At 40.0% G+C, this 12,259-nt stretch overlaps 1 protein-coding gene across 3 annotated transcripts in view; it reads right to left on the reverse strand.

Moving 5' to 3' along the window:
* Nucleotides 1-215: 215 nt before the first annotated feature.
* The window catches only part of gen1 (GEN1 Holliday junction 5' flap endonuclease), a 32,969-nt gene continuing 20,925 nt past the window's right edge, over nt 216-12,259 (reverse strand). For 2 of the 3 annotated variants that reach the window (XM_078213096.1, XM_078213094.1), the window contains exons 10-14: nt 10,286-10,366; nt 9,313-9,443; nt 8,812-8,873; nt 6,137-6,292; nt 216-2,021 (exon numbers count right to left, since the gene is read on the reverse strand). In XM_078213096.1, coding sequence (XP_078069222.1) covers nt 445-2,021; nt 6,137-6,292; nt 8,812-8,873; nt 9,313-9,443; nt 10,286-10,366 — 2,007 coding nt within the window. In that variant the 3' untranslated portion in view covers nt 216-444. Of the gene's footprint in view, nt 2,022-6,136; nt 6,293-8,811; nt 8,874-9,312; nt 9,561-10,285; nt 10,367-12,259 lie in introns of all 3 variants that reach the window. The other variant, XM_078213093.1, reaches the window with a different exon arrangement.

A 12,259-nucleotide genomic window follows, 5' to 3' on the forward strand; every position in this document is an offset into this window, starting at 1 on the left:
TAATAGAATTTTGCATTTTAACGATAGATGAGGGTGAGCTTGGGAGTAAGTTTGGGGGGTGGGGGGGGAGATGATGCTACTTTATGTGCCTCCCCCCTCCCAAAAACATGCCCCTTTCAGTTCCAGAAATGAATTGAACTGAACGATTAACCTGTGGGCTAGCTATGACACTCTGAGCATTTACCTGGAATAGGATGAGGAACCTAAGTTGTTTTAACCTTGTGATCATTTATTAAATTTACAACAGGGAACATTTTAAATGACTGACAGTTTACAACATTGTAATCCATTTTATTGGAAAATATTGGGGGATAAAAGTATATGTTATAGACCAAACATTCAAAATTACCAAAACATGGTACATCTAATTAAAAATAAATGGCAAACTTCCTGAGAATCTGTTCTTGAGTATATGCACTCGAGTAACAATTCAAATACTTGGAGTCAAAGCTTCAGCCTTTCTGACAATGGAAGGGGGCTGTCACTTATTACTATGATGGAATCATCATCATCACCACAGAGCTGCTTGAAAAATGGCACGTTGCTCAGATCAGGTCTTGGCAGGAGAGTACTGCTTCCATTCTCTGTTTTAGCATCAGAGGTATCTTTATGGGATGTAACAATTTTGCGATGAGCTTTGCTCTGCTTCTGCATTAATTGAGTTTGCTCAGTTTTCCTAACACCAGCATTGCTGAGTACTTGGAGTCGAATGCACCCAGTGTCTATCTTGGTGTGACCTGCTCTACCAATGGCAGGTCTGGATTGGGTTTGCTGGGTCCATACTTGGCTATGATTTGCAATGGAGGACGACAGCACAATGTTCTCTGTAGTTCTGGGTATAACACCAAGCTTTTGTATCATTCTTGAATTCTCAGTATCACTATCTTCGCTGGATGACGACACTTTGTAACAAACGCTCTTTTTTTGAACTTTTAAAGTATTTCCATTCACCAATTTCATTTGGCGTGGTTTGGCTGGCTTGTTTTTCTTCGGTTTAAATGAGATGCTATCTGTCTTTGAAGCTTGGTATGAATACATAGCTGCATCACGAGTTCCAAAAGCCTCCTCCATTGAATCCACTAAATTCTGTTTACCTGACTGAATTAATGGCTTTGTATGTTGAGTTGCAGTTGGGTCAGAAGTGAAAATGTCCCTTTGCTCTTGCTGATGACATGGAGTTTCTGAGAATTTGTAGCCAGAGAGTCCCTCTTTATTACAAAATGTTAAATTATTTGCAAGTTTTCCTTGAATAAGAGAATCAACATTAGGAGATAAAACATCACTTTTATGACCTGAAGAACATGACAGGGAGCCGGTTGCACTGGAATTAGTATCTGATTGCTGCAGAGATAAAAACTGATATGAATTCTTCAATAGAATTCGGTCTTTTAAGGATAGATGATAGAGATCATCCAGCATAGATGCATCCTCATGAAATAATTCCCTCATATTTTTCTGAACTGGATCTTGCCTAGACACTGCAGCATTTTCCTTCAATGCTCTGTCTTCTGTCAGTTTACTGGTAAAGCCCACATGAACAGAGGACTCCTTATTGATGATCAGCTGAGCCTGTTCAGGTGTTTCAACTCGAGTTGTCGGATTGCACTCCGATAGCGGTGTACTAAATGATTGACTCCAGTCAATGCCACTCAAATGCATCTCAGCAACTAACATTGATGCTGAGGGGGAGAGGGCAAAAGTATTAAGTTCATTTTCTGATTCTGTAAGAGATAGAGACTCACAGTCAGAGTTTCCTATTTCTGCACTGTATATAACTGCAGGCTGTGCAATTTCATCTGGAGACTTTCCCCAGAATTCTTTGGGCACCTGAGAGTCTTCAGGAGAAAAGTCAATGGAAAGAGGGGGTTTGGAGGGATTTGCCTCTTGACTTGCACATTTTTGAACAGGTTCACTTCTTGCTGCAACCTCACCTTTATGGGAAGGTTGTAAATTCATTCCAGCAAGTAGTTGAGTGATTTCATCAGGCAATGGAGCTACCCCGCCCTTTCTTTTGCTTTTACCTGAAATAAAATACAAGTCATTAATCATCTAAGTTAAAGAACTAAATTAGTTTCCATTTCAAATAATATTTTGGCAAACATCACAAAACATATTTAGCTGCTCTTCCTTTTTTTTTACTTGATACTACATTGGATATTTAGCATTTAGTTCAAAAACTGCAAGTTATATTGAGCGTTGGTCAAAAACAGTAGCCCAATTGATTGGAAAGACAATTTGGTGATAACTAATTAGGAGAGGAGGAATGGGCGAAGGTATAGTGTATATTAAAGAATGTGCTGCCTTTCAATATATGGCCTCTCCACTGCTCTTTGTAAATAAGCACAGCCAGGACACCTGGTGGCAACATATGGGTACTACAATTTCTTTATCATTTAAAATTAATGCAATAAACAAATATTTTCAGTTTCTTTTTCTCCTATCCTCCTCTAAAGGCAGCAAATCTCACTGGGCATGGCTTCATGAATGCTGGAAGCTCATTATTTCTGCGTGAACATCAAATGTGAGCACCAGTTAGGCTACCATACTGTGATGGGCATTACAGCTGGTCTTCACAAGCTATTAGTGAATCTTTAGGAAATGAGTTTCATAGAGACCAGGAGTTTAAATCTTCATCACCAACCACAGGGGGCCTATGGTAATGCGTACATTCAGCGATTGAAGCTGGTTTGTGACCATGCAGTGTATTTACCAACTGAAGACTTGGACAAACTTGAACTGTCTGCAGGGTAAAATGATTGATTAGTTCAAAATACAAAAGTTTTAATCTAAATGGTATGTAAAATAGAATGAGTTTATATTTGAGAATATATTTTGTCGAAGCCTTTCATCTTGCATTTATCAGGACAGTCGCCAGTACACCAATGTCAGGGAAACAACAACTTTATACTGTATAGGAGTGCTGATTGGTTGGAAAGTGCCCTCTGATTGGTAGAGGTGTTGCCATAGAGAATGCACGAGTTAATGGTGACTGACAGTTAACTGCCAAGTATTGTTTGAAAATCTAAACCAAACAATTTGACTCTAGTTGATCAAGGCATTGCCATGGGGAATGAATCAGCAAATGGCTATCACTTATTTTGTTTAGCTGAAACATGCACAATGTGTGTACATATACTTTCTGTCTGCAAAGAGCCATAACCAACCAGTCTGTGCTTGCAATAGATGTGATTCTGTGATTGGACAACATTTGTTAAATAATCCTGTGTTCCAAAAATTACACTGACAGCCAATTTAAGAGTGTCAGTCAGGCTCATGGTGTGGTGCATTTGTATGTACTGGAAGCTGTATATATTAATACAGAAGTCCCTGTTCTTTGCAGACAGAAAGAACACGTACGTACATTGTGCTGTTCCAGTTAAACAAAATAGTGATAGATATTTCTTGGTTCATTCCTCTTTCTTTTAGGGCAAACCAAATAAACTAACTCAAATTAACTCAGGGACAAAGTAAAAGGGGCAGCTCCCCAAAGGACAATGTTTTCACCAGAGTCAAGCTGTCTGGTTTAAATTTTCAAACAATGCTTGGCAGTTAACTGCCAGTCAACTGCCAGTCATGATTAACTGGTACATTCTCCATAGCAAAGCCTCTACTAATCAGAGTCCAATTGTCAACCAATCAGCACTCTCTTCTCATACAGTATAAAGTTGTTTCCTCTGACATTGATTTTCTTGCGATTGGTCTGATGAGTGCTAGACAAAAGGCGCTTTAATTAAAATCTTTTTTCAGCAGTACACAAGGTCTGTACAACTAAACAACTATTAATTCAAAAAAGACATTAAAATGCTACCATCCTTTATATTTCTTGGGTTCCCTGTGCTATGCAACCACAGTAGCTAGAAAGGCACATGGCTGCAGAGGTTATCTCTACTGATCCACCAATGCTATTTTAAAGTAGCTGCTAGAAGCTGATAGATGGGATAAAGGGATTGGCCTATGAGCGACTGGGTAGACCCATTTGACAGGGCCTATTATTTCCTATTTTAGAAGAATGAGAGGAAGTCACTCAAACATATAAAATTCTCGAGGGGCTTCATAGGGCAGATGCTTGGAGGATCTTTCCCCTGACTAGGGAGTCTAGAATCAGGAGTTACAATCTTAGAATAAGGGTCAGCTATATAGGGTGGAGATATGAAAAAAAAAATCATTCAAAGCATTGTGAACCTTTGGAATCCTCCATCCCACAGAGTGACAGATGCTCAGTCGTTGAGACAGAAAGCAAGTAGAGACAGGGGAAGCAATATGGATCAGGGAGAAACACCTAGTCTGGACCTCCCTTCATAATCTCACATAGGTTTTCCCTTTCTACACCACAGCACTCCCACTTGGAACTTGTTACAATTCATTTTAATTTGCTGAACTATTATAGTAAATAAACTTATGTCCACCACCATCACCCTTTAAAAAGGGCACCCGAATATCAAAATGAAGTTAAAGAACCCCGTCCCCCTTCTCTGCCAGCATTAGAGCCCATCCCTAAAATCACTGCCCCCACCTTCACATGATGGGAAGCCCCTAATGGGAATCCCCAGAGGCACTGCCCCGGCACCCTTCCAGAGTGCTGTGCCAGGGCACTGCCCAGCCATTTCCTTCACTGGTGTGGTCAGCACGACTGGTGGGAGGAACTTATGGAGAACCCGGAAGCGATGGCGTAAAGCCATTTATGCATATTCAAATGGTTGGAAATCAGGTTCACACCCTCCATGAACCTGATTATGTCACTGGCGGGGGAGTGAGGAAGATTTCATTCTGAGGTCTCCCTGGTGCAAATCCCTTTAGGGCTCTCTTGCTAGAGTTCACGGCCATAATGGGATTTGCACCTGCATCGAATGGGCCCCGAAAATCCCAGCCATAGTTTTTCAGGACTTCAACACTGGCTTCATCCACCTGGTTAATAACATTACAAAAGAAAGATAAATGGAGTGACTCTGTATTTAAAAACACACTGTCCCAACCAGAGTACAGTGTGGAAAATACATTTCTACTTCAATCTGGCTGCTCTATAAAATTAATATCGTATTTTAAAAAATTAACCAAGGGTTTACCCTGACTAACCATGATTCATAGCAGAGGAATTCCTCGCCCTCAGACAAACATAAGAGACTAGTTATCTCTAAAGATGTGCTAATGCCCCTTCCTGGAATTGCACAAAGCCTCTTAGCATTTCTAAAGAATTCTAGCCACTGCAGATGGTATAGCTGCAATGGACAAAAAGGACCCTGTTTCCTCTAACAAACATCTCACGATTTGAGACCTATAGGAATGGAAGTGATGGGAGGTAAGTCATGAGCTCCACCAAGCTGCTAGAACCTATAATATTGCTGTGTGGAACTGAACTCAGGTGGTTTACCATTTACTATCTCACAGGTGGCAACAGAAAGAACTCTGTCCAGGTTTAAAATGGCCTGGCTCTCAACCACACTATTTACATTAATACGGAAACTTCTGTATCTGTGCTTTCAAGAATAACTCATCTTTTATGTACCTTCTCCCATTATGGAAGTCCTTGCTTCTGGAAAGACAGATCATCTCTGAAGGAAAACGCCATTGGACTTTTGATTTTAGACTCACATGAAACCATATGTCTTACTTTTATCATGGTCTGACCCTGTACCTCTTTCTTTCCCTTATCCCTCTTTTGTTGTACAAGTGCAAAAAGGGACGGTTATTGTGGAAATCCCTTTGTGCGTTATGTGTGTATAAAATACACAAACCCTCTTATTTTAGCTCATCAAAAGTTTGATGTGGAATTATGAATAAAAGTTTTGATCACACCAAACTGAACGGTCGGGGAAAATATGCCACCACTTATAAAGGGGGAAATCAAAAATGCCTTTTTGTTACAGACGGGTAGTGAAAGGAAAAATCTGGGATTCTTAAATTAATCCTCCTCCTTCCCATAACATAAATATATTTATTACAAACAAATTACTTGATTATAGTAAGATTTCCCCTTTTCCTGAAAACGAGTCAATTTTTCCTAAAGCTCAATAAACGTGTTTATGTTCAACCTGTCAAAACATCATGTACTGATTGGAATGCAAACCTTTCATTAAAAACTCATGCATTCCTGGGCTAATAGACTGGATGTTACACTCCTTTTAATATCGCAACTTACTTTTTTGCTTTTTCTTCTCCACCTCCTTTTCAGCTTTCTGTCTGTGGAATTGAGCAGTGATGTCTGGGTATGCTGCCTGAAAGGAAACCTGATCTTCTATGGTCGAGACAGTGTTCTGAGAATCTTCAGATTGATCATTTGAGTAAATGTAATGCTCTGGTTAACAAAGGAAATCATTTATTAAAACATCTGTTACTAGGCTATTACCGGTTGCTCAAGTGGTCTTTTATAAATACTAACTAACCATTAAACAATTGCTCAGATACAATTGATTGTAGGTGAAAATAAGTCGTTTATTATGGGATAGATTTTCACCCTCAACTACTGGACCAACAATCTGACTGGGTTTCCAGATATGCCTGCCCTTTACCGAACCCACCTCATTTTTTTTTATTTCAGGAAAGTCAGGCAGGAGATTTGCCCTGCCCAGGCAGTGAAGGCAAAAATCTCTCATGTTCAATTGTTGGCTTTAAAATTTGTAAAATGTCTATGAGAAGAAGCTACGTATGTGATGCTCAGTGAAGTAAGCAGAATCTTTGGCAAGAGTTCATATACTAAATTGTAATTTAGAGGATCAGTATTTATAAACATATCTAAAAGTTGAGCTTTCCAACCCATGCAGGTTGTTTAGTGTAAGTAGCAATAAGAAAAATCTGGACCTTGATTTTTTAAAAACATTCTTAATTGGATATTAATGTTGCTGGCTAGGCCGGCATTTATTGACCTTCCCTAATTGCCCTTGAGAAGGTACTGATGGGCTGTCTTCTTGAGACATTGCAGTCCACGCGTTGTAGAAACATCCACAAGGATGTGGTTAGGAAGGGAGTACCAGTATTTTGACCCAGCAACATTGACAAAACAGTGATATAGTCAGGATGGTGAGTGACTTGGAGGAGAACTTGCAGGTGGTGGTGTTCCCACGCATCTGCAGCCTCATTCTTCTAGGTGGTAGAGGTTGAGGGTTTGGAAGGTGCTACTGAATGAGCCTCGAGTTGCTGCAGTGTAACTTGTGGACAGTACACACTGGTACATGCATCGGTGATGGAGTGCGTGAATGTTCAAAGTGGTGGAAGGGGTGCAATTAAGTGGGCTGCTTTGTTCTGGGTGGCGTCAAACATCTTGAGTGTTATTGGAGCTGCACTCATTTAGGCAAGTGGACAGTATTCCATCACATTCCTGACTTGTGCCTTGGAGATGGTGATAGGCTTTGGGAAATCAGAAATCCCAACCTCTGACCTGCTCTCTGTAATGTGGAGATGCCGGCATTGGACTGGGGTATGCACAGTAAGAAGTCTCACAACATCAGGTTAAAATCTAACAGGTCTGCCAAATAAACCTGTTGGACTTTAACCTGGTGTTGTGAGACTTCTTACTCTGCTGTCTGTAGCCACAGTATTTATATGGCTGGTCTGAGTATGTTTCTGGTCAATGGTAACCCCTGGATGCTCTTAAGCAGGGGATTTAGTGATGGTAATGTCATTGAATGCCAAAAGAAGGTGGTTAGATTCTCTCTTGTTGAAGATTTCATTACCTGGCATTTGTGTGGCACAAATGTTATTTGCCACTTATAGCTCAAGCCTGAATATTGTCCAGTTCTTGCTACATATGGACACGGACTGCTTCAGTATCTGAGAAGTCATGAATGGTGCTGAATATTGTGCAATCATCAGCAAATATCCCCACTTCTGACTTCATGATAGAAAGAAGGTCATTGGTGAAACAGCTGAAGATGGTTGGGCCTAAGACATAACCCCAAGGAACCCCTGCAGCAATGTCCTGGAACTGAGATGACTGACCTCCAACAATCCCCCCCCGCTGCCAACATCCTTAGGGTTGGCATTGACCAGAAACGCAACTGGACTCGCCACATAAACACAATGGCTACAAGAGCAGGTCAGAGGCCGACCTGAATTATAACAGAGCCTCCTTGTCCTGTTAGTTGTCCATTGCCATTCAACACTTGATATGGCCTGACTGCAGAGCTTAGATCTGGTCCATTGGTTGTGGGATCGTTTAGTTGTCAATTGTATGCTGCTTTCATTGTTTGGCATGCAAGTAGTCCTATGTTGCAGCTTCTTTCAATTATTTACAATTGCCTGGCCTGTTTGGTGCATTTTCACTGTCTGGTGCAGGTAAACAGTTTAGAGACCATTTTGTCAGTAGATGGATCTGCAAGGTGTCATGAGGGGATTCAGCTACAAAGACACTTGTAGCTAATGGATTTGCTGAGACTTGCCCACCAGATGTATTTTTACCTCCCAAGGTTTGCATACTTATAATCTGCTTTCTTGGCAGAAACGTCCCATCTGCAACTTTCAGACTATGAACTTTATAATAACCTCACAATAAATCCAGTTGACATTTCTTCGAGTTACAGAGGAAAATTTTATTTTGGAAAAGTTTGGAATTGCTTCCTGGACCTATCTGAAAGAAAGGACCTAGATTAGCTGGTCCTCCAGATAGGAGCATACAACTGGGCCTGTGATGAAGGATTTCATTAATAAGATATTGTGCAAACTCATAGATTAGATTTACAGGCAATTGTTTATGGCCATTGTGGGAGTTCTGTGATTCTCTTACATGAAATGTGGTCAACATTGATATAAGCTGAAATTATGATCACATAGCCAGACCTTATAACATCTTTCAAAACTTAAAACTTTAAAACAAATTACCTGGCTTTCCCCATAGAATTTCAAAACATGGAATTCCATTCCGAATTCTTGTTCTGACAACTCTTAAAAGCAAAAAACAAAAGAAGTCTGAAACCCAACAGAATACTTGTTACAGACTGTAGTGCAGCAAAACCATATTATAACATCCAGATGTAAAGAATTATAATGATCACTGTTAAAGGCTGTTATAGAAGATATGCACTCTATTCCCTCCTATATGTCTGGCTTTTGAGCAAGAATGAGAAGACATTTGCAGTGGGACAGCCCCCGCTCCACAAATCAAAACTGTGCAAGTGCATGGTTGCTCAACCATTTCTTGTAATCAAGCATCAGCATTCCCTGCCAGGACATTGTAACGGGCACCCAATATGATGCAAAGCAGATAAGCTGCCTTCAGTTATGCCTAGAATTGTAAACAAAATAGCAACATAGATTGTTCAAGATTATTAAATCAAAAATGAAATACAAAGTGGTTAATTAAGCACTTTAGTTCATTAGTACCTTATCGGTTGCAAATGACACGGGTCTCTCTTTCCCAATTTTCTTTCCGTCATATCGTGGTGTGAGAGTAACATCAGCACTTTCTCACATGTGTAGTGTCTAGGCCACTCCATTTTATCCCGGGCAAAATTCTGGATGTATGAAGCAAAAGCTTCTGTTAATGTGGCATGATGAGATATTTGTCGAGGGATTGCCAGATCCATCTGGGTAGGAAATCCAAATGTTCTCTGCAAGGAAGTTGCTTTGGCCTACAAGTGTAGATATTATGCTAGGGAATTTTATTCGCCAAACCAATGCCTATGCACTCTATTTTGTCTGCTATGCTGATATGTCACAAATTGGGTTTTAAGTATAGAAGAGAAACAAAATGTACTTTCACACTGTAATATATTGACATTTTCTGTGTTTCCTCTTGCTTACCTTGAATTTTACTTCTCTATCAACCCGATTTGTGGCTTATAACCTGAGTTACACAATCTCAGAATGTTATTTGTCTATCAGTCAGATGTCTTGCACAATTTTCAGCAAACTGATGAATGGCGTAAAAAAAGCCAGTGTACCCAGACATGCTTTAATGAACAATACTTGGCACATAAAGCCATGCTTCAGCTCATGAAAAACAAGAGCTTGTTTGTGGAAGTGCTCCTTTGTGCTTGAAGCAAAAAAGCATATTTGAAGGATTCTATGTTGTAACAGTCTTGAGCCTGGTGGATGCTGATCAGGAAAGGGACTCCCGCTTGATTTTTTCCTTGCTAGCCTGAGAAGGCATTGTTCTAATGTAATGCAATTAGAATCCCTGGATAAAATCAGATAATAAAAAGCTAGGGACCAAACTTGAGACCCACCTGGTCTGTATAGATCAGCACTGCATGGTTCACTTACCAATTGACGCTGAAGATTTTCAATCTGATCTTTCAATTAAATGCATGATAGTAACATTTTGAGTAAAATTTAGCAAAATGTTATTCCATACCTGAAGTAAAAGCAATTTTGGTCGCTTCCACTGAATATTTTGCATTGGTTGGTCTTTACCGATAAGAAATTCTCTGATCACCTGGAGCACAGAAAATATTTACATAATCAATAGCATAGGAGGCCTTTTGATCCTTTTGTGTCTGTGTCAGCTCCTTGAAAGGGCAGATCATCTGAGTCCTTCTCGCCAGCCTTTTCCCCATAACACTGCAAATATTTTCTCTTCAGATAATTAACCAATTTATTTTTGAAAGCCATGTTTGAATCTGCCTCCACCACATCCTTAGGCAGTACATTCCAGATTCTAACCTCTTACTGTGAAAAAAGCTTTCTCTCATGTTGCCTTTGATTCTTCCCCAATCACCTTAAAATCTCTGAAGTCATACAGACTCAAAACTCTGTTTTACACCCCACAGATACTACCAGGCAGAAGCTCTTGGAGTATTTTCTGTTTTTATTTCAGAATTCCAGCATTCACAGTTTTTTGCTTTTATTAAAATCAATGTACTCTGGTTCTCAACCCTTCCGTCGATGGGACCCATTTGTCTTTATCGACTCTGTCTAGACCCTTCATGATTTTAAACATCTCTATCAACCTCAGAGGACACCACAGCTTCGCCAATCTTTCTACATAACTGAACACCTTCACCTTTGGAACCATTATTGTTAAACCTTTTGACACTCTCTCCAATGTCTTCACATCCTTCCTAAAGTGTGGTGCCCAGAATTAGACACAACACTCCAGCTGAAGCTGAATCAGTGTTTTATAAAGGTTCAGCTTTTGTAATCTGTCTCTATTTATAAAGCCCAGGATCCCATGTGGCTAAACTACTTTCTCAAACTGCACAGCCATCTTCAACAATTTGTGCACATATACCCACAGGTCTCTCTGCTCCTGTATTGCTCTTCGTGTTGTATCTTTTATAATCCTTCTAATCTCCTCATTCTTCCTACCAAAATGTATCATCACTCTTCATTAAATTTAATACGCTACATTAAATTTGATCTGACACTTAACCGTTCATACCACCAGCTGTCTACAATCTTGAAGTCTATCACTATCTTATAGTTCACAATTGTTCATTGTTTGGCGTCATCAGTAAATACTGAAATTGTGCCATGCACTCCCAAGTCTAGGCCACAAATAAAAGCAATAGTCCTCGTACTAATCCCTGGGGAACTCAACTGTATGCCTTCCTCCAGTCAGGAAAACAACCGTTCATCACTAGTCTGTTTCCTGTCAATCAATCAATTTTGCATCGATACTTATGATCCTCAATGCATTCCATCTGATCCTGGTGACATATCAACTTTAAGTACAATCAACATTTCATACACGCCTCTATTTTTACTATAAGTTAGAGAGTAATTGCTTCCTTGGTAAAGGCAAATGCAAAGTACTCATTTTGTACCTCAGCTATGCTCTCTGCCTTCATGTGTAAATCCTTTTCGGTCCCTAATCAGCCCACCCCGCCTTTCACTACCCTTTAACTACTTGCATGCCAAGAGAAGTCTTTTGGATTCCCTGGTCTTTAGCTGCCAGTCTCTTCTCATTGTTTCTTCTTCCCTCTCAGATTTAGTTTTTCACTACCGCTCTGAACTTTCTTATCATGGTTCTCACTTGTACTATCTACTGACATCTTTCATCTGCACCCTCTTCCTGCTTCATTTTACTCTTTGTACCTTTCATATTCCGTGGAGATCTGGATTTGCTTGTCTTAATTTTCCTCCTAGTGGGAATGTACATTGACTGTACCTGAGCCATTTCCTCATTAAGGGCAGCCCATTTTGCTTGCCGCTCTTTGATTCCAAATTATATGGGCTAGACCTGTTCTCCCCCAATTACTTACTTTTACTCGAGGTTGCTTCTTGTCCTTTTCCAATGCTAACTTAAAATTTATATCACAGCCCCCTAAATGCCCTCCTATTGTCATTTGATCCACTTCATTCCCTACAACTAGATTCAGCAATGCCT

The sequence above is a fragment of the Mustelus asterias genome, chromosome 5 (assembly GCF_964213995.1).
Source record: "Mustelus asterias chromosome 5, sMusAst1.hap1.1, whole genome shotgun sequence".
NCBI lineage: Eukaryota > Metazoa > Chordata > Chondrichthyes > Carcharhiniformes > Triakidae > Mustelus > Mustelus asterias.